Source organism: Hibiscus syriacus, unplaced genomic scaffold (assembly GCF_006381635.1).
Source record: "Hibiscus syriacus cultivar Baekdansim isolate YM2019G1 unplaced genomic scaffold, ASM638163v2 tig00110676_pilon, whole genome shotgun sequence".
Taxonomy (NCBI): Eukaryota; Viridiplantae; Streptophyta; class Magnoliopsida; order Malvales; family Malvaceae; genus Hibiscus; species Hibiscus syriacus.
The window spans coordinates 172,901-199,945 of NW_024062820.1; the positions used below are offsets into that span (position 1 = coordinate 172,901).

General features: G+C 34.8%; 1 protein-coding gene, 1 long non-coding RNA gene, 1 other non-coding gene and 1 pseudogene across 4 annotated transcripts; 2 read left to right on the forward strand and 2 right to left on the reverse strand.

The window, feature by feature from the left end:
• Positions 1-4,267: 4,267 nt before the first annotated feature.
• LOC120137917 lies at positions 4,268-24,385 on the reverse strand. Of its 2 annotated transcripts, none has more exons than XR_005517467.1 (6): positions 24,256-24,385; positions 24,064-24,119; positions 23,582-23,623; positions 23,187-23,468; positions 19,211-19,214; positions 4,268-4,279 (listed from the first exon to the last, which is right to left on the reverse strand). It is a non-coding gene; the product is annotated as an uncharacterized LOC120137917 (long non-coding RNA). The 2 variants fall into 2 exon arrangements; XR_005517468.1 differs by having other exon boundaries at positions 23,551-23,623.
• LOC120137916 lies at positions 13,884-15,180 on the forward strand (annotated as a pseudogene).
• On the reverse strand, positions 16,747-26,197 carry LOC120137915 (mitochondrial arginine transporter BAC2-like). Its single transcript, XM_039153554.1, has 4 exons — positions 26,183-26,197; positions 25,568-25,578; positions 17,935-18,221; positions 16,747-17,458 (listed from the first exon to the last, which is right to left on the reverse strand). The coding sequence occupies exons 3-4, from the start codon at positions 18,166-18,168 to the stop codon at positions 16,766-16,768; spliced, it is 927 nt and encodes a 308-aa protein (XP_039009485.1). The 5' UTR covers positions 18,169-18,221; positions 25,568-25,578; positions 26,183-26,197; the 3' UTR covers positions 16,747-16,765.
• A 208-nt stretch (positions 26,198-26,405) lies between these two features.
• LOC120137985 lies at positions 26,406-26,556 on the forward strand. The gene has a single exon (XR_005517477.1). It is a non-coding gene; the product is annotated as a U4 spliceosomal RNA (small nuclear RNA).
• The last annotated feature ends 489 nt before the right edge of the window (positions 26,557-27,045 follow it).

Genomic DNA, 27,045 nt, shown 5'->3' on the forward strand with positions numbered 1-27,045 from the left:
CTCATTCCTGAAGTTCAGATCAAAAAAATCTTGAATTATATGCATTTTATGAAATGTAGTTGGCATGTAAGATAAAAGATTGGTGTCGAATACGCTCTGATAAGTTTTTTAAATCAATATATTTTACACAATAGCAATTATTTGGTTTATTGAAAATGTCGAACTAAATTTTTATTTAATTATTTTATTTTTTTTCAAAGTAAATGATTTAAAAAGTCAATGTGACACCTCAGACTCGTATACGGGTCGGATATGGGTTGGGGGTGTTACAGAACCATCCAGTTGCAACCGTTATCACGTTAAACACAATAACATACATACTTTTCAGTGGTAGATCGGTCGACTCTAGAATGAACTGAATTACGAATATTGTAATTCTTAATTGCCATCATTACTTCTTCTTTATATGTGAACTCCATTCCACGATATAAACCACCATCATTAATTGATGAATGCCTGCAATAGTCTCCAAAATAAGGTATATCGGCAAATTCTAGCCCATACATCGCATCATAATCAACTTTATACATATGTATTGGATGTTTGTATTATATTATATATTTGTAGGAACTTCATTCGCATCATCATTAGATTCCATGTTTATTTGCGATGATTAGGGTTCAAAGAATAATCCAGTTTCAACACTATCTACTTCTTGCTTACGAAAAGGTTTTTCTGGAGAATATGAGGGTTCTTTTAGGACTCTGATGTTTAGTTCGAACAAGTTCATAGATGAATGCCTTCATCTGGAGCTTGAAGGGATGTCATTATATGGGTTACAAATTGAGTGTTGTGTGGAAGACATTGTCATATCAAGGTCGAATGTGTTGACAGATGAATATCTCCCCTTGAAACTAGAAGGCATCTCCATATTGAGGTCGAAAAAAGTGGCATATGAATATCTTCCCCTTGAACTTAATGGTATGCTAATAGGAGGTTAGCTATTAATAACGTGAAATCAATACAGATTGTTTAAGTTAGACTATAAACTTGATAAACTGGTTCATACAAGCTATAGTGGGAGGATAAGAACATACCCCAAACTAGATGCACGTCAACAAAAGTGACATACATTTATGCAATAGAGTTCAAATTTTGATTGAAAGTATCAAACATCATATTAACATTATCGCCGTTTAAGAGATTGAATGATGTATATGTTAACAAAAAAATTCATTCAGAAATATGTATTGCAGTGTAGTCAGACTTCTACTGTTTTCAACACATCATTTCTTGAGATTTTTGTGATTAAATCATGAAGTGTGATGTTTCTCCTGAAGGATATAATGATCTGATCGGAAAATAACCCCGTATTCATCTTCCTCAATTTCTCTATTATAGTAAACAACAACATAAATATGAGTTATTTTCTTAGTATCGGAGTTTGAGAGTTTCAAAGTTTGAAACTTTACATGTTTGAGAGTTTGAGATTTCAAAGATATAGAGTTTAAGATTGAAAAATTTAAGAGATTGAGGGTCGGGGAATAATTCATGTCAATTATGTGAAATGACAGAGATTCTTTGAATAATAATGTAGTATGCACCTTTCATTTAGATAGGATGGAACACTATGACATAGCAGATATTCTCTGAATAATAATGGAAAATGTTTTCCCTGGAATGCGTCTTTCATTTCAGATGGGATGAAACACTATGACATTGTAGAGGTTCTCTTAATAATAATGGAAAATATTTCCCCTAGATCGTGTCTTTCATTTTGGATGGAATGAAACATTATAAAATGGTAGAGGTTCTCTTAATAATATGGAAAACGCTTCCCCTAGAATGTGTTTTTCATTTATGATGGAATGAAACATTATGAGATGGCAGAAATTCTCTAAATAATAATGGAAAACGCTTCTCGTATAATGCACCTTTCATTTCGGATGGGATTAAACAATATGACATGGCAGAGATTCTTTGAATAATAATGGAAAACACTATGACATAGCAGAGATTCTCTGAAAATGGGGAAACACTTTCATTGAAACGTGTCTTTCTTTTTCTTTAAATTTTATCTTATTCAGCGTCAGACACTATATATATGAGAGATGAAGCAAGTGGTCTTCGGTACTTTACCTTTTGTGTATCTTTCTAATAATATTGTCTATCATTTTCATATATTTTTCTATCGTTTTCAATGTCAACTAAATATTCATTATCTTATCTCCCAAATGATATATTAGCTGAGATTTTACATTGCGTTGCTTCTAATTCTATTTGAGACTTTTTCTACCTTCATTTAACTTGTTGGGACTTTTACTTGACATCAAATTACAAATTCATATTTGTAAATGCTTGACTTCATCGTTATGCATTGAAACCTTTGTATCGTTCTGAATGGCTGCTCATACGAAAGGCTTATGTTTCTAGAAATCTATATGCATTGTTTAGGAACAATATAGTTCAATGGTTTTCCAAATATTTTATCAATGTTGAAGTTGGTTGTCATATCTTGAAGCAAGCCTCTACCGTAGGTGTCATCGAAGCAACTTATGTTTTAGGCACATAATTGTTTCACATAAAAGAGAGCCTGCAAGAAGGATATAAAGTGTTGTCTAACCTAAACCCAAAGCATATAAAGACGAAGCAAAAAGAGATTTTCTATTGTAGAAGCATGACTATCTCAACTATTACTAATATTTTATCGGTTTCGTATATCAAAAAGATTCCACAAACATATTGCTCAGGTGTTGACACATTTAGAGGTTATTTTTCTTGTTTCTAAAATCATGAAAACAATATTGTAATGGATTTTGTTCTTATTAAGACTAATTAAATTCAATATGAGATTTGTTATAGATCTCTACTATAAAAACAACGAATCATAATCATTACATTAAACAACAAACTGTTAAACATGACATGAAGCATACAAAACCAACGAACCATAAATAAAAGCATAAACATACACCTAAAATAGTAAATAAAAGTATACACCTAAAACATACTTTTCTTAATGATATTACGATGCCCAATTGTGTTTGAACCATGATTATGGGTGTTCATCATCTATCTTTGTGTTCCCGAACTCATTTTACTTGATTTGTTGGGTAGTCGAACTCGAAGCATCATCATCAACATCCTGAAACTCTACAAATAAATCCACATGAGATATAGAATGAGAGTAGTATGCCTCAATCGTACCACAAAGGTCGACATCATCGCTTAGAAAAAACCTCTTAAATGATATTGACAATCTATAATATAACAAAGAGATTCTTTTTCTTCCTCCCGAGTTTAACATTTCTTTCTATTTTAAGCTTCAACTCCTCAAGTGAAATTTCTCTTTTGAAAGATATACTTAAATATTTGTAATAAAAAAACATTTACATGAATAGTAATCATCCTAGCTAAGCAACTAAAGCTTTTGCCTGAATAGATTAAAATTTTCTTTCACCTTGCACATATATATATATATAGGCCTTAGGAAAAAACAGTTAGATTCATCAATGTCTCCTGAAAAAACAGTAATCATACAAAAACTTACTTTATATAAATACAAAATAACGAAATAAAATAAGAGGAAAAAAACTAATTAATAGGAAAAATCTTACTTCATATAAATACATAATTAAAAAATAAAATAAGAGATAATTACGTCATAGTAAACAAACAATAAGTAAAAAGATTGCTTTAAAAGAGTTAGATTCATCGATGTCTCCTGGAATGTGTTCCACAAGGTGGTGGTCGTCTACTTCTAGGAGTGTTTCTTCTTATATGATGCTTCTCGTCGTCCCTATTATTGTCATCATCATTCTCGTCCTCATCATCGTCCTCATTCTCCTTCTCATTATTGTCATCATCACTCTCAACAACATTGTCTCGATAAGGGCTGAATGTTGATATATGACCTCTGTAGAATAAGGACTCTGGAGGTATATAATTGACGATCCAACCACTAGCTAAAAATAGAGAAAATTGTGAAAATCGGACATCGATGTCTATGATGCATGATGCGGTTGAGGTGTTTGTGGTAGGGGGCCACCCGCAACATAACTTGCGTAGGAACTAAATGTTGGATTCGTAAGCATAGTCGAAAAGTATCTATCAGTGGGTGTCATAAAACCTTGCGGGTTCTATGTATAACCAAACGGTGGTGGTATTTGAACCGAATGATATAGCATCTGGACTTGCGAATATGAAATATGATCTGATTGTGGTAGAGTCCGAAAAGGTGGTGTCCCCATGTGAATTGGAGGGCTAGGAATATAAATCGACGTCGATAGTTGCTGGTGTGATGGTTCAGGTGGTATAGCTGAGGATGACCCAAAAGCACCTGTTGTCCGTCCAGTAGTGGGGGGACAATGATGTTGTGACGTTGAAAGTTTTGTCGACGACGATGAATTACCCCTCATCGTGATTCCTCTGAAAGTAATAATTGTTTCCCATTTGCGTTGAACTATTCAATATAGCCATCTAAAACCATCAAACCAGTTTTTTCCATATATTGTTGATGGGGCAAGCGTTGATGTCGGTTCTCCCACATTGCCAACCATTCTTTATGCTTCACCAACCAATTTACCTCTTTCTTGCCTCATCTATCAATGTTATGCATATTGTAGAGGTTCCTTGGTACTTTTGGAATAAATTGTATAAACCCAAATTGACGAAACACGTGATCAGTCATATGCCACTCAACAATAGTATAACAAATAAGGGTCACAACCGCCACCCATACATCCAATATCCCATTAAGGTTAAGTGGGATGCAAACCCTCAATTCATCGTCCAAATATGACAACCATTTGAACTAAAACAAAAATATAGATTTCTTATCAAAATTAAAATGAGATTCAAATTATATAAATATAATTAAAGAAAAAATTAAAATTAAAAAACGTATCTTTACACCAGCTTTTTGGTCAATAAGTAATCGGATATCTTGTAATTCTTATGGGATATCACAACGATTTTCCTATTACTTGACCACCTATTTAATATATATATTATTTTATAATAATAAAAAATTATTTAAAAATAAATTTACTATTGATACCTTGAAAGTAACAGAAATACAAATGACTCATTCACGATCAGGCACAAAAAAGACATGTGCTATTATGCCCACGATTAGAGAAGCATGAGACAATTGCCAATAGCATACTTCTTATAATTCGTAGCCCGACGCATTTCTCTAAACAAAAATGTCAACACTGTAAACCCCCAACTCAATGTGTCAGCTACTTCAAAATCAATCAAGTTCCTAAACCACATACAATGGACATGGTTCCGAGATTTATCAGGCATCAATATACCTCCAACGAGATGTATTATATATGTCCGGGCAAATGCTTTTGCCTCGTCCTCCAAAAAATTTTCACGCAAATCTTTAAATTCACTTTTCACCCACCCTAATTTTATTTGGCCACCGTTGACATTGGGCGGAAAACTTCCAAGATACTCCATGCATAAACACTCAATCATCATCTGCCACACCACAAATGACAGTTCCTTCGACCGGGAGCCCCAGTTGCATTGAAACATCCTCTAGCGTAATAGTACACTCCCCACATGGTAAATCTAACGTGTATGTCTCCGTCCTCCATCTCTCAATTAGAGCAGAAATCACGGTGGGTTCAAATTTACAATCTCCTTCAATTTTTTGCTAAGTAACCAAATCCAGCCATAGACAAATATGGTAAGATACGCCTCAATGTTTCCATCTTCTTGTTGTGAATAAAAACTTATAATATACGATCATTTTCCTAACAAATAAATTTTAACCATTAAAATTTTAACTATTATTTCAAAATTATTTAAATAAATTCAAATAAATAAATTCTAATATTTTAAATAATATATAATCGATTTCAGAATATTCATAAATTTAAAATGAATATAGTTTTTATTCTTACCATAACGACTAAATGAGTCGAAATATGATCAACAACCAATCCATTTTTAATTGCAATTAATAAATATTAACTAAAAAAATTACAATTAAATAATCAAATAAAAATAAAATAAAATAATTAGTTACTTAAATAATTAAAATTTTAATGAATAAAATAATAAATTATAAAAATAATTATACCTTACTAGATTAAAAATAGATAGGAAGAAAATATGTTTAGGTGTGATTTGTGTGAGTTGGGGGAGGAAGTATATATAGGCAGTTGGTTAAGGAAATAAGTTGGAGAATTTTGTGAGAAATTGGGGCGGGAGGGGGAAAGAGCGCCCCATGAGATGCGCCTTCCAGGGTTGTCAGAAAACTCCGATAAGAAACTGTCCTAAGGATGCGCCTTTCAGGGGTATCGACGGTTTTATCGGGTGTCAACAATTTTCGTCTAAGATACTTCCTACCAATCACCGAATACACATCTTTTTCTCACATGTTAAATCGAATAATATTTATAAATAATAACTCATAGATACTATTTTATTTATACGATGATTTTCTGGTCAAATTGCGTAAAAATGAAGATGACTCTGTCTGTCAGTGAGAGATGTTTTTTTGAATTTTGAAGACAAATTTCGTGACATGTGCGGCACGTGCCGTGTGGGTGAAATGAAAGGGAACGGAAGACTTAAAACGGTGGCGTATCGTAGCTTGGTCGCAATAGTGGTGGATCTAGTGGGCCGTAAATTGGTACAATGGATGTTTTCTTAAGAATGGGCCAATCATCAACCAGTATCCCACATGGTGGGGCCCCGTAGAAATTAGTCCGTTGCGTGGTCGGTTTTTCTCGAGAGATGTTTTTTTATTTTTGAAGACAGATTCCGAGACATGTGCGGCACGTGCCGTGTGGGTAAAATGAAAGGGAGCGGAAGACTTAAAACGGCGTCGTATAGTTTCTTGTTGCGATAGTGGTGGATCCAGTGGGCCGTAAATTGGTACAGTGGATGTTTTCTTAAGAACGGGCCAATCAGCAACCAGCATCCCACATGGTGGGGCCCCGAAGAAATTAGTCCGTTGCGCGGCCGGTTCTTGAGCCTTCTCTTTCAAAACTCTCACATTTGGAGGGTTTCCTCTATATTCCCCACACGCCTCTCTATTAATTATAAATTAACTAATAAACCATTAGATTTATATATATCAATGAACAATATTAATTTTGTTCGTTCATTTTAATTTTAATTTTATTTATTTGTAAAATTATATCATTTATTGATTTCTATTAAATCAGTGTAAGTAAGATTAAAGAATTTTAAATAAAAGAGTTATATTTTATCTATAAAATATTATACTATATATATATATATATATTTGTTGATAAATCGGGCAAAGTAAACGAAAGAACACAAGAATTTTAACGAGGTTCGGCAATGTGGGTTGGGTTACCTTAGTTCTTTAACAACTTGAAACATTCAACAAGTCCAAGCAATGCTTGAACTTGTCTGTCGTAACTGGCTTGGTGAACATATCAGCGGCATTCTCATTAGTGTGTACCTTCTGAAAAAAAATCTCTTCAAATGCAACCAACTCTCTGATATTGTGAAAACGTACATCAATGTGCTTAGTTCTAGCACGATATACCTGATTCTTAGCTAAGTGAATAGCACTTTGATTGTCGCAAAGCAGCTGAACTCCACCTTGCTAAACACCCAACTCCTTCACTAAACCAGTGAGCCATAAAGCTTCTTTTGCAGCTTCAGCCGCTGCCATGTACTCAGCTTCAGTTGTAGATAGTGCCACTACAGATTGAACAGCAGACTTCCAACAAATAGGTCTTCCACCAAGAGTAAAAACATACCCTGTCGTAGATCTTCTATTATTCAAGTCACCTGCATAATCTGAATCCATATATCATACAACCAAAGGATTATCTCGTTGAATACCAAAAATAATTACATGTCCCACAGTACCCTTTAAGTATCGAAAGATCCACTTGACTGCTTCCCAATGTTGCTTACCAGGTTTAGACATGTACTTACAAACTTGACTAACAGCATGAGCTAAATCATGACGAGTACATACCATTGCATACATCAAGCAGCCAACAACATTAGAATACGGAACCTTTGCCATGTCTTCAGCTTCCTTATCTGTCTTAGGGCACTGTTCTGATGAGAGCTTAAAGTGGTTCGCCAATGGAGTGCTAACTGGTTTTGCGCTGCTCATCGCAAACCTTTCTAGCATTTTTTCAACATAACCCCGTTGAGATAGCCACAATCTCCTTGAGTCTCTGTCCCTGCAAATTTCCATTCCAAGAATTTTCTTTGCAGTACCTAAATCTTTCATATCAAATTCCTGACTCAATAAAGTTTTCAAACCGATAACATCATCCATGTTCTTCGCAGCAATCAACATATTATCAACATACAGTAATAGAAAAATAAAAGAACCATCATCAAGGCTCTTAACATAGACACAACAATCATACTCACATCGGTTGTAGCCAATCTTGATCATATATGAGTCAAACCGTTTATACCACTGTCTCGGAGACTGTTTCAACCCGTACAAAGATTTCTTCAATCTGCAAACTAAATGCTCGTTTCCAGGTTGAGTGAAACCTTCAGGTTACCGCATGTAGATCTGCTCCTCTAAATCACCATGCAAAAAAGCAATTTTAACATCCATCTGCTCTAAATGCAAATCCCAACTGGCCACCAATGCAAGTACTGCTCGGATTGAAGTGTGCCTGACCACAGGAGAAAATTTCATCATAATCAACTCCTTTATGCTGTGAAAAACCATTTGCTACCAAACGAGCCTTGAACTTGAACTTCTCCCCCTCTTTTTCTGTTACTGCTGGTTTCTTCTTATACACCCATTTGCAACCAATTGGCTTTTTACCCTCAGGAAGGCGAACCAACTCCCATGTACGATTGTGATTCAAAGACTCCATCTCCTCAACCATGGCTGCCATCTACTTGTCGTTTTCCTGACTAGTGAAAGCATCATGAAAATTAACCGGATCATCACTGCTAACAATAATTGCAAAAGAGACCAAGTCTTCAAAACCCAATCTACTCGGAGGATTTATATTCGTCCGTCTCACCCTATCTCTGGCGAGACTATAATCATGCAAATCATCCGTAGTGGAACCACCAGAAGTCGGTTGAGAAGTTTCTGGTTTCTCAACTGGAAACTGCTCGAAATCCACCACTGTCGTGTCTTTCTTCTGTTGCAACATGGATTGTTCATAAAAAACAACATCTCTACTGATCACAATTTTCTTCGCAACTGGATCCCAGAACTTGAATCCTTTGACACCTTTCTTGTAACCCAGAAAAATGCACTCCTTCGATTTTGCATCAAGTTTGGATCTCTCATCAGCAGGTACATGCACATAAGCAGGACAACCAAAAATTCGTAAGTTATCAAAACTAACATCATGACTAGTCCATACCTCTTCTGCAACATTCCCAGCCAATGATGCCCTTGGCGATCTGTTGATAAGATAACACGCCATGTTAACAGTCTCGGCCCATAAGTGTTTGGGAAGCCCCGCATTCAACCGCAAACATCTGGCTCTTTCATTCAACGACCTGTTCATCCATTCCGCAACATTATTCTGTTGTGGTGTCTTGCGCACTGTAAAATGTCTTTTAATCCCGTGCTCCTTACAGAAGTGTAAGAACTGTGAATCTGTGTACTCCGTACCATTGTCAGACCGCAAACACTTGATTTTTCGTCCTGTTTGGTTTTCTACCTCAGCTTTCCACAGCTTGAACTTCTCAAAAACTTCAGATTTCTGTTTCAAAAAAATACACCCAAACTTTCCGTGAAAAATCATCAATAAAAGTAACAAAATACCTAGATCCACCCAAAGACGATGTCGTGGAAGGCCCTCATACATCAGAATGCACATAATCAAGAATCCCTTGAGTTGTGTGCCTCGTAGTCTTAAAACAAACTTTACTCTGTTTACCAAGAACACAATACTTGCAAAAATCGAGCTTACAACTTTTTGACACCATGCAATAGATTTCTTTTGTGTAATTCTGTCATACCACGTTCACTAAGATGAGCAAGACGCATATGCCACAGTTTTGTAGTATCATCACAGGACTCAACAGAATGAACTCCACCTGCAACGGTACTCCCTAACAATCTATAAATATTTCCTGCAGTCATCTTTCCTTTCATCACAGTCAAAGCACCTTTAACAATCCGAATGGTTTCCCTATCCTCATCAGCCTTAGGGATAAAACCATTCTTGTGCAAAGTGCCCAAAGAAATCAAATCCTTCTTCAAATCTGGGATATGTCGAACACCACTCAACGTCCGAACAGAGCCATCATACATCTTAATTCTAACATCACCAATACCAACAATATTGCAACATCGATCATCACCCAAATAAACAGAACCAGAATTAACCGACCTGTATGTCGAAAATCATTCCCTATTTGGCGTGATGTGATAAAAACATCCAGAATCAAGAATCCACACATCCGTCAATTGAGTCGTTGAAATAGAAAGCATATCACACTCACTGCAATCAGAATTGTCATCCTCGACCACGTTCACAGTCTGGGATGAAACATCACGCTTCTCATCAGTCTGCTTTTCAACTTCGGACAGTCTCGCTTCATATGTCCCGCCTCTTTGCACTTGTAACAGTGAATTGTCTTCTTATCCCTAGATTTGGATCTGGAATTCCGCTTGCCAGACCCTGCCTTCTCTGGCTTCCGTCCACGGTCTCGATTACCCTTGACATATAAGCTATCGGCTTGAGAGTTTTCCCCTGCATTCTGCTTCCGCTGGTTGTGAGCCAACAAGGCTGCAGTAATCTCCTCAACGTTGATAGTCTCTTTCCCATATGTAAGAGTAGTCACCATGTGTTCGTAAGAGGGAGGCAACGAACACAACAAAATCATCGCTCTGTCTTCATCCTCAATTTTTACATCAAGCCGAGCCAAATCAGAAACGATTTGATTGAATACATTCACGTGTTGCGCCAAATCATGATCGTCCTGCATCTTCAGCCCATACAACCGCTGCTTTAGATACAGTTTTGTCGTTAAGGATTTGGACATAAACTGACTTTCCAACTTCCTCCAAATATACATAACCTCGTTCGCTAAGCATAATCGTATGGTTCATGCCGCTCGTTGTTGCAATTCTTCCCAATCTTCCTCCTCCATCGACGCCGGCTTGTAGGTCGTAAAGCCTTCAGGATCCCCTGCTGCGCCAACAGATCCTTCACCCTCGTTTGCCATAATCCGAAGTTACCCAGACCATCGAATTTTGCGATTTCGAATTTTGCTCCTGACATCTGATACCAATTGTTGATAAATCGGGCAAAGTAAACGAAAGAACACAAGAATTTTAACGATGTTTGGCAATGTGCTTACGTCCTCGGTCCCCTGTCCTCTTTATCGGTATATTTATGAGCCATACCTTACAATATTAATAAACTATTTAAACGTTTTGGATAAAGTAAGTGTGGGGTAGAAGACAACGAGGAAATAACAAGATAATATATGGGCATAAATAGTAGAGACAAAGCAATTAATGTTAATCAAGATGGAGAGGGCATCTACTGCATTAAGCTATGGAATCTATATGAATTGTTGAATCCAAAAACATGTTGCACCCAAGCTTCTTCCCCATCCAATGCCCCTTGGTGGTGAGAAATTATTTAATGGACTCGACTCACCACATTATTTATGATTCCAGTGAATGAGAGCCACAAATTTTAAAATAACTTTCAAATAACTACTTATTTCTTATTTACATATAGGAAAGATGAGAAGATTAATCTTAAAAAACTAAAATGGACAAATATTATTGGTTGAGACCATGGGTGATGACTGGTGAGGTGAGCTGGATTCATCTAATAATTTTTCATTGGTTGTTGAAATGCCTGGATTCATTAAATGTTTGCTTAGGTTATTCCTCTCATCTTTTATTCAAGGTTAATAGTAAAAAATGGATCAATTAAATTTGTGATATTTCATATAACCATTAACATACAAAATTAGTCACTTAAGATAATATAAAGACCATACAAGAAAAATGTAAAAATCTATCTAAAAAAATTTGAACAAAACGTAGATACGAACATGTCTGACTACTACATCAAACGAATAACAACAGAAGACTAAATTACTAAAAGACTTGCAACAAACGCAAATCATAGTCAAGTAGCGTGAGAATCAAGTAGCATGAGAAAACTATCTACAAACACATGTTGCATATCCAAAACTAATTTGAGGATTCAATGTAGGGAAGATCAGTAGGATAACAAATGAGTGCCGTTTTGATTAGTCGTGATACTGTCAAATCCATCAATTGGAAAAATAAACGACAAAACGATCAAACAATCGAAAAACTAAAACATACATAAAGATAGAAAAAAGTATGCCACAAATATAAAAAAAATCATGCCATCAGAGGATGGTTATTAAAAAAAAGATGTAAGATACAAAATAAAAACAAAAAAAAATATCAACGAAGATAATTAGCACTAAATCTTGTGCCATCACTCATCGATCAAAATTATCTTAATAATCATTTTAAAATCTATGAAAGATTAATACTCAATTTTATTAATCTTAAACTACTAAAAATTCAAATTTTAAATCAAATTTTAAATCTTGAAATATAAAATTTAATTCTTTTTTCTAAATAGCTTTATATGATTACAAAGTAGTATATGTTTATAAAATTTTAATTAGTTAACAACACATATCACGTAGACATAATTGTTTTAACCGAAAATCTCTAAATAGAATATATTATTCTCTTTAATCATTAAGGAATGCTAATAGAGACGTAGCCAAAATCAGATGTTGGCATGAGCCGAAATATTAAATTTTTAAATAAAATAGAATGACTTATTAGGTATTTAAACTTAAAATTCATAAGACAACTCTAATTTGTTTAATATTAAACTTACAATAACCTAAATTGGTTTTAGACCACAAAATTAAGAACACCAAATTATTCTTCTTTAGTTCGTTCCTTACTTGATTAAATATTTAGTAAATTTTTATATTTTTTTAATTCAAATACATAATGAACTAAAATATTAATCTATTGAACATAAACAAATTAAAAAGGGCCACATCCCTTTAGGCCCGACATAGCTCCACCAATTAAGGTCACTTAATGAATTCATAAAACTTAAATCTTAAAATTTGTTTATGATTTTTTTAATTGTCATTATATTATTTTAAAATTATATATTATTGAGAATCAAAATAATTTGTTGAGAAAAAAATTGTATATCAAATAATTATATTTAAGTTTAACAACTATCAGAAAAAAAAACTTAACAAAATAAAAGTCACAAACTTCAAAATATTTTTAATAATTAAACTTATTTATTAAAGATTTAAAATAAAATTTAATATAATCTTTCACATATAATTGAATAATGGGTAAAGTAAACAAATGATATTCTCATTATAAGGTTTTATTTATTAAGTTTTTCGATTATTAAAAATATTAGAATGATCTTTTGATTATGTAATATTTTGTTGAGTATCTGGCTATTAAATGTTACAAAATGATAATATAACTATTTATGGTTTCAAACTCATCATTTTTTGTTAAACAACAGGCAATTGTCCGAGTTTGGATGTTAAACTATTTATTAGGGTATGACAAAATCTTATTACATAACTATTTGAGGTATATTTTGTGTATTGATTATCTGTTTATATTATTATATTGAGCCAATGTTGGAAATATTATATCATTAAATCGATGCTTGAAAACAATGACAATACTAGTATATATCATTAAAATAAAATTTTATCATATTTGAGAATGCATATTGACGTTCATATTAAATTATTGTAAAATTTTTAATGAAAAATGATAAATTTCGAAAATAAGAAGAGTTGGTGTCCATTTTATTACTTTTAAATGATTGGACGTTCTCTTTTAATAGATACTAATTAATTTGTATTTACTCATATTAATTAAAAAGGTTACAACGTGGAGTTTCCAGGGATTTCCTCCCGCAGATCAAAAATGAAACAGTCTAACTTTGAATGCTTCATGAAACTTCTCGAAGTAACCAAACATCTCCTACGAGCCTTTTTTTAGTTCCCTCCTTAAATCATCGTTCTCAGAGCCTTGAAACTAAGCAAACCGTAGTACCCTCCCATTGAAGCAAATCCACAAACATCTGGCAGCCATGGCAGAAGACGGAGCTGTAACACTTTACAACAGCACGGCCATCACCGATTGATCACAAGCAAAACCCGGTCTCCATCAAAGTTGGCATCGCACAAATGCTCCGTGGCGGAGCCATTCTCCAAGTCTCATCCCCCAACCAGGCCAAAATCGCCGAAGAAGCAGGCGCCTGTTGTTTACTCGTCACTGAACTGACTCCCCGAGGCATCTCACTCATGCCGGATCCTGGTCTCGTCAAACAGATAAAACGGGTCGTTTCGATCCCCATCATGGCTCGCTCCCGCGTTGGCCATTTCGTTGAAGCCCAGATACTCGAACGAGTCGATTACATTGACGAAAGCGAGGTTTTATCCTTAGCTGATGAGGAGAAATTTATCAACAAGCATAATTTTAGGTGCCCTTTTGTTTGCGGTTGCAAGAACCTTGGCGAAGCGTAAAGCAGAATTAGGGAAGGAGATGCGATGATTAGAACGCAAGGGGACTTGTTGGGCACTGGTAACATTGTTAAAACGGTTAAAAACGTCAGGTCTGTGATGGGTGAAATTAGGATCTTAAATAACATGGACGAAGATGAAGTATTTGCATTTTCAAAGAAAATTGCATCCCCTTACGAATTGATTGTTCAAACCAAGCAAATGGGGAGACTGCCAGCGGTTCAGTTTGCCGCTGGTGGAATCGTGTCTCCGGCAGATGCTGCATTGATGATGCAGTTAGGGTGTGATGGTGTTTTTGTGGGGTCAGAAGTGTTCGATAATTCCTCGGATTCGTATAAGCGTGTTCGAGGAATCGTAGAGGTGGTTAGGCATTATAATGATCATCATGTTTTGGTCGATAATAGTTGTGGGCTTAATGCCGGTGAGGAAAGGATTGAACAGTTCGGAGAATGAGGAGTTTGATCAAGTAATGCGTCTTCTATTTGATTCTTGTTGATATTATTGTTGAGAATATGAATTCACTTGTTTTAGTTTTGCCATGGTTATATTTAGATATACTGTATTTTGTATGCCAATCTAATACGAAAAATGAACTAGAATAAGTTGGTCATCAGTCTTTCAACATCGTCTTGTATGTTGAACTGTTTGAGGCTATATATAATGCAGGAATGAACTAGAATAATTGGTTGATCATTTTGTCAACCGCCTTTGTTCCCTCACTTCCTAATTGTCTGTGAGATCGGAGGAGTGGTTAGTTGCTCCAATAATTACAGGTCCATAGAGTAATTGAACTAATCACAGCCCTTGTAAGTTTTTCCATTTTTTTTTGTGTGATTAAACAATTGTTCTTTATTTTCGTTTGTCATCTCTTTCTTTAGTTATTGCAAACGAGAAAGTTTGAGCTTATACCGAGGAGACTTGGAATTATAATATTAGTTCCGTGTGTTTACCAGTATGGTTCTGTACTTAATAGGACCTTGTTGTTGTCTGGGAAACCACACGGCTTCTGCTTATTGGGACTCGAGTTGTTTAATCAGTTTCTGGTCCATACAGCTAACACAACTGACCATTGTTAACTATCCCATAGCCTTTGTTTGTGCTCATTTATAAATTGCCTTCATCTGATCGACTTTCTTTTTCCTTCAGTGCAAATGATGCATGTTAATGTATTCGAAGAGATGCCTCCTGTAGTGTTTTAGCAATTTGGAACATGATTTTGAAGGTCATTGTGCTGTATTACGTTTTTGGGTGTTTATGTACTCCATTAATGCATCATATCGTCAGCTTTTGTAAATGATGCTTGAATGTCAAACTATATATAAATAATAGCCATGAAGATTGCAATGGTTCCCTGGGAACATCTTGCTACATGTAAGTTGTTAATAATGTCAGTTTAAGTATAGGATCATGTAGATTTTCTTTCGTATTTCAGTTTGTACCAATGGAAATAGATATAAGAAGTTCAAGAGAATACAATGCTTGGCTTATTTAAAAGCTTTTGAATTTACCAAATGTTGCTTAACAGTTTCCTCTCTCGATACTTGTGTGTTAACTGAATCTGTTGGTTACCCTGTTTTGACCTTGCTGAAACTCGAGGATCTCATCCCCCTCCCCCCAACACCCACAAACACACACGCACGTGCAAACAAAAAAATTCGTTCCTGCTTCCCTGGGTTACACATTCTAACCCTTGTTCACGTTGAAGGCCAAAGTGCAAGGGTACGCTACCAAGAAAACCCCATCTTCACTCTTTTCCCTTATGTTTCATTCTGATTTATCAATGTATAACGCTTGCAGCATTATGGAGTTGGAGTACTGAAGTTTCAAGTAATGGAGACCAGCATAAGCAGCTTGCAAACTGAGGGCATAATCATTGCAGATGCATTCTAAGCTAAGCAAATCAGATCAGCTGTAATCAGTAATGACAGTATGTGTTCGACAATTTAGAAGTGCGATTAATGTTAGAAGTACTAGTAAATTCGAGTAGTTTATGACAAAGAGTGTCGACTTAAGTTTGATGATTATAACACTGCGTTGTGGATAAGATGATGATTCATTTTGTTCAAGAGCAAGGATGAGGATAAGATGTTGGCTTTTCTATACACTGAAGATGATGACTATTATTTTTATTCACTTGTTTCACTTATAGAATATAGTAGTCTTTCAACATCTTGGCATATCATACTTGATCCCTGACCTGCTCTTATTAGCTATAAACAAATTGTTGATTTATAGTCACATGTGCATTTTTTGACCATCGCCACTATTTAGTAAAACCAAGTTTATTCTAGATTGTGTTATCAGTCTGAATGTTTCCATTGTTGAATAAGCACCTCAATGCAATCTCATAAGCAGAAAATATAGCCCCATTGACTACAAAAGCTCGAGCAACGGCAGTCCCTAATCCTCTCCACAGAATGCTATATCCTTCCTGATTTACACTTTTTTGGAGACAATCAATGATGCCGTTGTACTTCTGTGGAGAGGCCAGTGACTGAGCCTGCAGCCTAGTCTTTACAACATCCAAGGGATAGCAGCAAACCCAGCTAGCAACCCCTGCTAAACCTCCTGCTGTCAGCATTGTTCTGAGGGTTTCTTGGCCTCTCTTTCTGCACCCCGGATGAAGCTGTTCTCGCATATACTCGTACGTCCAGAAGTAGAAGCCATGAGACGGTGCATCTCGAAGGGCAGTGATGGTAAAACCCCTGTATAGTCCCCTCAGGCCTTCTGTTTTTAGTATGGTTTTAGCAACACTAATTGGCCCTTTATGAGCACCAGCTGATTGAGAACCTGGAAAACTTGTGTTCTGCAATTGCAGGCGGATTTTTACTAGTTCCACCGGAGCAAGCATGATGCTCTGTAAGGCCCCAGTTCCGACTCCTCCTAGTGCAACACCTTTGTAGGAAGGTGGATCGGTGGCGGAAGCAGACGAGTCGAATGCTCGTGAAAGAATGGCATATATCTGGAAAACCATAGCATTCTGCAATGCACAAATCTTAACGTAAGAACTACCTTTTGCCCTATTCGAAGGCACACTTCTAACATTCAATGAAAGCTCCTATCTCGAATATTTTGCAGACAAATGATCTTTCAATGTAACGTAAATGTGTCAAAATTTATTTAATCTATATAACATATAATATTTCAACAAGGTTATTAGTAGTATTTGATAAGCTGTTGGAACCATGTAAGGCCAAATTCATAGACAATGACATTCAACAAATATATATATAATCAGCAAAACACCAACTTTTGAATAAACATAAACATGGAAATTTGGGTACCACATAAGATTGATGAGTTAATCAGCTAGAACCTGATAAAGTTCCATGCCACAGAAAAGAAAGATATCTTCAGACCCAAAACATAAAACAATATATCACACAAAACCCACAAAAAGGAACCTTTAGATCGAAACAATTCAATGAATAACCACCGTAGATGAGAGAAAAGAACCTGAAAGGTGACCGACGCCAATGGTGCAGCCATGCCTCTATAGAGTGCACCAGGTCCTTCCCTGGCAACAACCCGACGTAGGATGCTAAAGGCCGAGCCCGAATCCGTGCTTTGTTGCCGGATTCTAAGGGTGTCGAGCGGATAACCGGAGACGATGCCGGCCATGCCACCGAAACCTCCGGCAACAAATTCTTTTCCCCAGCTATTTGCAAGAAACTCTGGCCAGAAATCCATTATATCGCACCAAAATTCAATCACCCAAAATAATAGAAATACGAATCCTTGTTGCTTTTATATAGGCAACACGGACAAGACACCTATAGTGTTCTTTTCTTGCACGGCTTTGAATATCCTTCTTCCCCAACTCAAAAAAAAAAAACAGATTTTCTTTAACCTTTTTTGTCTCAAGAAAAAGCTTTAAAAAGGTGTTTAACTTTATATACGATGCTAAGTTTCCCTAAGATGCAAAAAATAATGCACTTGCTGGACATTAAAAAAGGCAATATCAACTAAGATACCTTAAAAAGATCCGTATCTGCCGCTTCCACCTTTTTATCTAATTTCCCTCAAACAAAAACCAAGAATCAAAAGGAAAGAAAAAACCCCAATTTCCTCCACGACCTTACAATTCTAATGGTGTATACCACAGGAAGAAACAGCAAGGGAGAAAGAAAGGAGGATGAAAATAGAGTGCTAAAGAACTGATCTATATGAAGTGGGAACAAATGGCACCGGCTGCAATTTTGTTGGGAACTCCAGTGGGAGGAAACGGCCAACTTCTCCTATTCTAGGTCCCCATTAATGGCTTCCCGAGATTTCTACACGTGAACTCATCCTTGTCTCAGTGCTTTTTGGGTTCAGTGTTCTGATGAAGCGTTCCTGTCTTATTATTTATCCCAAATACCAATGGAATTTGTGCTTAGTGGTGGGGGTGACGCAACCACCCTTTGCCTATTGATTCGTATGATTGTTTGATTTGATTTTCCTTTTTACATAATTTGTGCCACCGAGTATATTATATGTTTAGCAGTGGTGGGAAATTATCTGCCTTTTTAAGTGTAACGTTGCCTTTATTATTAGATAATTGAGAAAATAAAACACACTAATAAAGGCATTAGGCCTCACCCATCGATTCCACACACTTATCGGTGATGGAATAAGTCTTCCTGGATCACGTAAAATAATTAAAGCCTCTCACTTACATCTAATGAAATTTGTTGTATTCTCTTGAGAATAGTGATATTAAAAAATGTACACACTTAAAGAGAATTCGAACAATTCTTTACATAATAAGATATTGTCTGATGAAAAATTAAAACTATATATACGATTTATATTATATAAATCTTAGGTCTTTATTAATATTTAAAAAGAGCAGAATTAGTTTTCTTTCATTGGCGTGTCATTAATATCTTTTATTTTTCTTTTTGTTAATCGGCGGTCGACAATCAATATTTATTGTATTTTTCTTTTCTATATCGTATCTCATTTTTCTATTTCCAATAAATTTACATGTATGACATGTTTTTATTTACCTTTATGACACATTTTCTTATTATTTTTGGCATATTTTTCAATTGTTGGTCGTTTTTCATTTATATTTTTTCTAAGGATTGATTTGATATTGTCACGACTGATAAGATGGCGCATATATGATATCTTGTTGATCTTCCCTATTTTAGACCCTCAATTGGATTTATATACTCGATTTGCGATCGTGGATAGCTTTTATCATCTCTTGAGACTGATTTATGGTTTTTCGACGTTCTTTCAATGCTTGATCCCCTTTTGTGGTTCATTTGTTTATATGATCATATTTGTTTGTATATATATTTGTTCGAGTTTCTTGGTTATATTTCTAATCTTTCCTTATATGGTCTTTATGCGATCTTAAGTTGTTAGTTTGTTTCAATGATTATAGAAATTTTTTCTAATTACGTGCTTAATTTACGATTATAATTATAATTTTTTATTGTAATTTGGATATTTCCTATTTTAAATAAAACTAATTCCTTCTATTAAAAATAAAGTAGAAGAACTCAACTCTGCATTCTCTCTTTCCTGATTATAATAATAATATAATATTTTTTTGACAATATAAAGTAAAATTCGAATCATATCACCATCATTTTTTATAAATAATTTATAAATTTCTATGTATATTCTAATTGAATAAAATGGCTGTCCCTTTTTTCCCATATGTATGGGGTAAGGGGGAGGTAAGATAGTAGGCTGCCCCCAACACCAGGTTGAGAGCAGCTTCCGTAGGAGACCTCCAAATTATGAAATGCCCTCCATGGGACTTGATCCCACGACCTCAAGGTTTAGAACCTTGTACTCTACCAACTGAGCTGGATGGTCATTTCTATATTCTAATTGAATCTTAAGTATATATCAACCTAAGCCGCCCATAACATAAACTTTATGTAAAAAAATAGTATAATATTTTGGACGGCGTAAATTCATTTGGAGCATGAGATTTCTCGATTGCTGTGGATGACCATAATGATGTGGATTTGAAATGAAGTTGTCGGAGATTCTCCATGTCTTATCATTAAACTCCATTCTCCATTTTTTTTTTAAACCGTTGGGGCCTCACCTCGGAGCCTCCATCATTTGGAGTTATTGCTATATGCATGCATGGATAGAATAAATGATTAAGTTAATATTTAATCGGGTAAATTACATCATTTAGTCATTCAACTATTCGTACAGTTACATTTTGGTCACTCATTTTTTTTAAATCGTACTTAACGTTATATTTTTGTTTTATTTTGATCACTTATCTTTAAAAAATTAACAGTGATATTAATGCGTAACAATAAAGTAAAGTCACATCATCATTCAAATAAAAAAATGACATGTCAATATTTATTTTAATTTTTCAATGGCATTTGACTGAAATGAAATCAAAACCTAACGTTAATTATGATTTTGAAAAAAAAAACAGTTGCGTGACCATAACAGAACCGTACGAATCGTTGGGTGACAAAATACGTAGTTTACCCTCTTAATATATTAACAATAATTTATTTGGTTAACGACAATTTATTATTATAATCAATCGTCGATACACATCCACAAATGTCAAACACGTTATTTTTCCAACTTCCATCTTCATCTGCAATATTCAAAGCCACGTCTTCATTAGCCCTTTAATTTTTTGCACTATCTTTTTTGCTCTATCCTATAGCTTCGACAGCTCTACGTTGAGTCTTTGAAACATGTATTATGGATTGAAGGTTGTTTATTTGTTGCCAATAGTCTGACTTGTACTGGTTTAGCTCTTCTCTGGGATTCTAATGTTAATGGATATTTATTACCGCATTCTAATCTTCGTATTGACTATATTATTCACTGTGGGGTTGATTCTTTTTAGTTCACCGGGCTTCATGGCGCAAATGACCGTTGTCGTCGTTCTGAAACACGAGATTTTTGGACGGGCTTAATCCCGCCTCATTGTTGTCATGGTTAATAAGGGTGGTTTTAAGGATATTTTAATTGATTCTGAGAAAACTTGGGGTTAGAGACGGCCACGATCTGATATTGCCGGTTTTCGCTCCGCTCTTGCACGGAATAACCCTATGGGATATTCGACCGAGCAAAGGATGGTGCACCTCGCATAAGGGTTCCACTACTTCCCTACGCATTTGTGAGCGTTTGTGGCTTCTCCTTCAAGGATACGGACTCATTCTCAATGCCATAGTGAATTTGCGGCCAAATCGGATCATTGCTACATATTCATAGACTGTGGTCTCCCCTACACCATCGGGTCCTCAACGGTGAGACGATTATTTTAAATATGATCATTGCTGGAATAATGATTCAATGTGTGTCCGTCGAGTGCATGAGGCTTGGGCAGGAACTACGGGCTTTACACTTGATCAGCTCCAGCAGGGACCTCTTTCGGATGGGGAGTTAGTTTATCACACCTTAAGAATGATATTCGACGCATGTTGGCTCGACTCGAGATGAAGCTTATTGACAGCAGCGGTCTCGGGTATAATGTCTTTTCAATGGTGATAAAAATACAATATAACTTTATAAAAGAAAAAAATTGAATAAAATTACATTCTAATTATTTTGGACTATTAAAAATATTAAATTTATCCACCAAAAATTAAGTGTTCGACATGAGTCGGTCCAGATTAATCAGGACAAAGTTCTGGACTTGGGAGGACAATCAAAAAAAACTTTTAAATTCAGGTGCTAATTTGACAAGAAAAAATTAGGTACCAGTTTAACCAAAGTTATCTAAATTCACGATGATTTGTATTTTAAGCCTTTATTTTATACGCTAAAAGGTGTAAAAAAATATAAAAAATTCAAAAGAATAAACAAATTGAACTCTTATAAGAGTTATAATAAGCACATATGTATGCTTTACGATTTAGGTATTTATAAATAGAGTGTTATGTTCTTTAGATTTAGATGACGCTACAGGATGCAAGTAATATTGAAGACAATAAAAAATCGTCAAATTAATGTGTCTGAAGGCTTGCAGATTCAATTACCTTATATATATGTCTTTGTATATTAATGAAAATATATGTTTGAGCATCTTATAATAAAATATCTTCTTTTCAGAATACTCAATTCACTTAAACATGGTTCGTCGCATATTTGTATTTTTCATCCTAATATTTTCACACAGTATTTTTTTATTGTCTTATATTATATTTAATTTTTAATAACTGTTTTTATAGCACATTTTTTTGTCTTTAGACCATCACATTAGATTTAGATATACAACTAACATTCATGGATAGTTTTCTCATATTGCTCAACTATGATTCGTGATTTATTGATTATCTTTCAATAGTTTATTACTCTTTGATTTGCCAATGCAATCAAATTTGATCATCTCTATATTTTGTTGAGTCTTTTTGGTTAAGTTCTTAACATTTTCCTTGTAGGGTCCTTGTGTGATTTTAAGTAACTAATTTCTTGTGTCGATGGTTAAATTTTTTTTTATAAATATGAATTTAATTTACGGCTATGATTGTAAACTTTCATGAAATCAAACAGATTCAAAAGCACCCCTCAGAACCTAAAGCTAGCCATCTCAAGTCCTATGTGCTTCATTTATCATGGTTTCACAAATTAAACGGAACTTCAGGATGCATCTCTGAAAAGGGAAAGTCATAGTGATGGGCAGATCACTTAAGAATCAGATTTGTTCAGTAAACCCATTCATCAACAAACTACAAATATGGTAATATGAAATGCAGACACAAAAAGCACAAACAGACGGTATAAAACTTAAGTTTATTAAGTTTTACAATATCGAACTTTCACACAAGGTTTTGCAGCAAATTCAATTACGAAACTAGAGCATCAGATCATTCCAAATGATGCCCTAGCCCATCAAACTAAAACAAGAGATGTCATCATAATAGAAGTTTTACTCACAAACAGAATCCACAGCAGTTTGTGATTTGATGAGTTTTAGATCCTCATTTCTTCCCGCTCTTCTTAAGTCCTGCACCACCAACCGGCCCCTTTTGTGCCTTTGCTCTCAGCTCTTTAAGAACCTGTCCATCACAAATAAAAAAAAAAATGATTCGAAGAACATACTTATCCAAATCTAAAAAAGAGCTAAAGGCAAAAATAGACCTCCATGAGTGTAACAAGACCAACACCTCACCTTTTCTTCTTCCTTCTTTTTCTGAATGTTAGCCATATCAACCTGCACAAAACAAGTTAAAGGAGATAAAGAAAATAACACCAAATACAATTACATTATCAACAAAATCAGTTAAAAAATTAACAAAATCTGATCATAAATGTTTTACATGATTTCACTACTGATATCAGCAGAAACAAATGAATTCTAAAGTTGAACAGATTGCGATGCACAATATACCAGCAAAGATTCCATAAGGTTAACATGGTTTTATTTAGTATATTCTGTATCAAAACAATATCGACTTTACTAATTTCATACAGTTAAACAAAGAGCAAATCCAAATAAGCAGACCTAGCAGGAAATTAAATATTGAGAGAAAGTAATACTTGAATAGAGCTACGTACAAAAGAAATATAAAATAAAATTCAACTATAAGTGACCTTTTCCCTTATTTTTGCATTATAGATCGATTCAAATAATATATATAATAATTGCGATACCTCGTCATATTCTTTCTTTGCAGTTTTAGGTTGCTTCAAAGGCTTCGCTTTGCCACCTAGATCCCCATAATAAACACAACAGAAATCAACATCTTTGAAATTAACAGGAATCGGGAATCGAAATCCCTATCGATAAATTTGAAACATCGAATCTAAAAAAGTCGAGATCTTCGAATTTCCAGAAGAGGCTACCTTGCTTGGTCGACATGTTAACGCCTGAAATTAGAAGAGATCAGAGAAATTGGGAAGACAAAAAATTAAGAGCCCTAACCCTAAAACACTCGACTTTTGGGAATGGGGAAATTACCTAAAAAGCTCTTATAAATAGAGAAAGTAATTCTTCACGCGCGCGTGATGAATTGCTGCCTCAACCGAAGAGGGTCCTACTCCGCATCCTTTTTTATAAAGTAAATTCCTTTTGGGTAATTTGCAATTTTTTAATGGTATATATTTCTTTTGTATTGCAAAACAGCAGACTGCTACCTCAAATTACAGTAAAAAGAACCTGCAGAAAAATAACAAAAGAACAACAACCAACCTATGCATCAAGATTCCAGCTTATACAGATTGCAGTATTAACATGCCATTCCTTACTTAGTTGCTTATCCCTTAACTTGAACCTGTCAACTTTTTTTTTATTATTGCCCTCCAATTCCAAAACTTTGCCCTTGATTAATTTGAACCGATTAACTAGATTTCAAGTTTTTGAACCTACTTGCAATTCTTCTCCCTCCAAATCAAAGCTATGTAACCATTCCGAACAAGCTTCAGCACTAGCGAAAGCATGGATTTCCTCCTCAACCTGCAGTTAGCCCAAATAAACTCCAAACCCTAGCTTGTAAAAATCTGTTTTTATCCCTCTTAATTTTTTTGAGTTCAAGTTCGCCACTTAACGTAAAATCACAGACTGAATAAGTTGTAAGCTCTCAGTCTAAGAAAGTTGGCTAGACTTCCAACTCCTAAAATCATGTGTTTGTCCTTGCCTCCAAGCCCAATTGCAACCATGAGGCCAGTAGCCTACTAGAAGAAGCTATTCTTAATAACATAAAAATAGATCCAAGCAATCCGGATTTAGCCACCCTTAAGAAGAAACTTCTAAAACAAGAAAATAAAACAAGCATAATTCCAACCCTAAGGCCAAGCCCCCTATAGGATTATGACAACAAATAGTAGACCAATTAACCGTTACACCCTTGACATGTTTGTCCGGATCCCTTTCCAAAAGAACAATACACACAACCATTTAACTTTCTTAATAACTACATAAGGTAGGGTTAGCTGGCTACTCCTAAAATTATGGATGTTGTAGATAACAGACTGAATAAGTTGTAAGCTCTCAGTCTAAGAAAGTTGTTTGGACTTCCAACTCTGTAACATAACTGAGATATTATCAATGAGAAGGGACACAATCCTTAATAGTAAGCCTCCTAAAAATTAAAGGTATTCCAAGATATTTCACACATAGATTCCCTCTCTTGACACCTGTTGATTCAAAGATACTCAATAAAACTACATTATCCACACCTGATGAGAAAATCTTAGACTAACTGAATTGATTCGTGTCCCTCAAAAATTGTAAAACAACTTCATAACTCCCCACACACCTAAGACATTCAAATGAACCCTTGGTAAACATCAAATCATCAACAAAAACAAGTTTGTGAGGCAGATTTAACGGCATTTGTGATGATGATTGAAGACTCCATACTATGGGTGTTCAAATGATTGGTTCGACCACCGAACCAACCAAATTCCCATTAATTGAATTAACTTCTTTTTTCCCTTTAACCGTTAATTGAATCGAACTTTTTTTTTTTAAATCATTAACCGAACAAGTTGCTTATCCTCTTTATTGACTCTAGCTATCATGATTCTTCATCACTAAGTCCATATTTGCCCAAGTTGTTTGGTCAATTAAACAACTCTTCTGTTGAAGAGTTTGGGGTACTGCAATGCAGCCATTACACAGGTCTTTCTTATATTCCAATAGTATTATCTGTCCAAATTACAGCCATATTCAAGTTACTTACATTTTGTCAATTGTATAACACTTTTGTTCCTGATCATTCAAGTAGTTTATCACTATTACAATTTCTATCCAATGAATTTTAATTTGGAAAAAAAACCCACAATTTTCTCATTGGTCATACTCAAGATCGAATTTAATATAGAGTAGAAAAACAAAAAGGGCACCTTCCTCTAAACAACAGAAACGCTACCTTCACAGCAATCTCAAGTCATAGACACACTGTCAATTAATAAGAGATTCCACATCGGTTGGAGAATAAATTGACAAGTCTTGCATGTATTATAAAATGGAGCTAACAAGCATTGTGAAGAGCATCTTTGCGCTTGGGGCAATGACGCAGCTAGTGAGGTAATAACCGAGGCGCGTCTATTGCTGGTTGAAAACTATTTCCAAACCCCCTCTTTGGCCTTGGTTCGCCCTCGGCCTTTGAGAATTTCTGGAAGGGCTCCCTTCGGGGTAAAGCCCTACAATCTTTAGTTTACAAAATTTTCTTATTTATTAACTCCACACTCACTTTATTAGGAAAATTCTAAAATTAAAGTAGTTGGTCTAATTTAAAAGAATAATTAAAATAAATTGTGAAGTAGATTAGCTAAATTGAGAGACTGATAAAATATATCATAAAATAAAATAAATGATGAATTTGATATTTAAACATCTAAACTACATGACTAAGAACCTTAAGTTGAATTTAATTGATTTTATAGGATCTTTAATGAACATATTAACCTATATGATCATCTTAAAAGTGTCCAAATTCTCATATATATATATGATCATACTATGAGGCAAAGAACATGCATTCACCACGTAGAACTTTTAGCTATCGAAACTAAAATTTCCAAAGCTTTCTTTATTGTAGTTTCAATAATCAAAAACATTATGTAGAAACCATGGTTATTATAAAATTATTCCAAAGTTCCAATTAAACAAATATCAAGTATAATATAAAT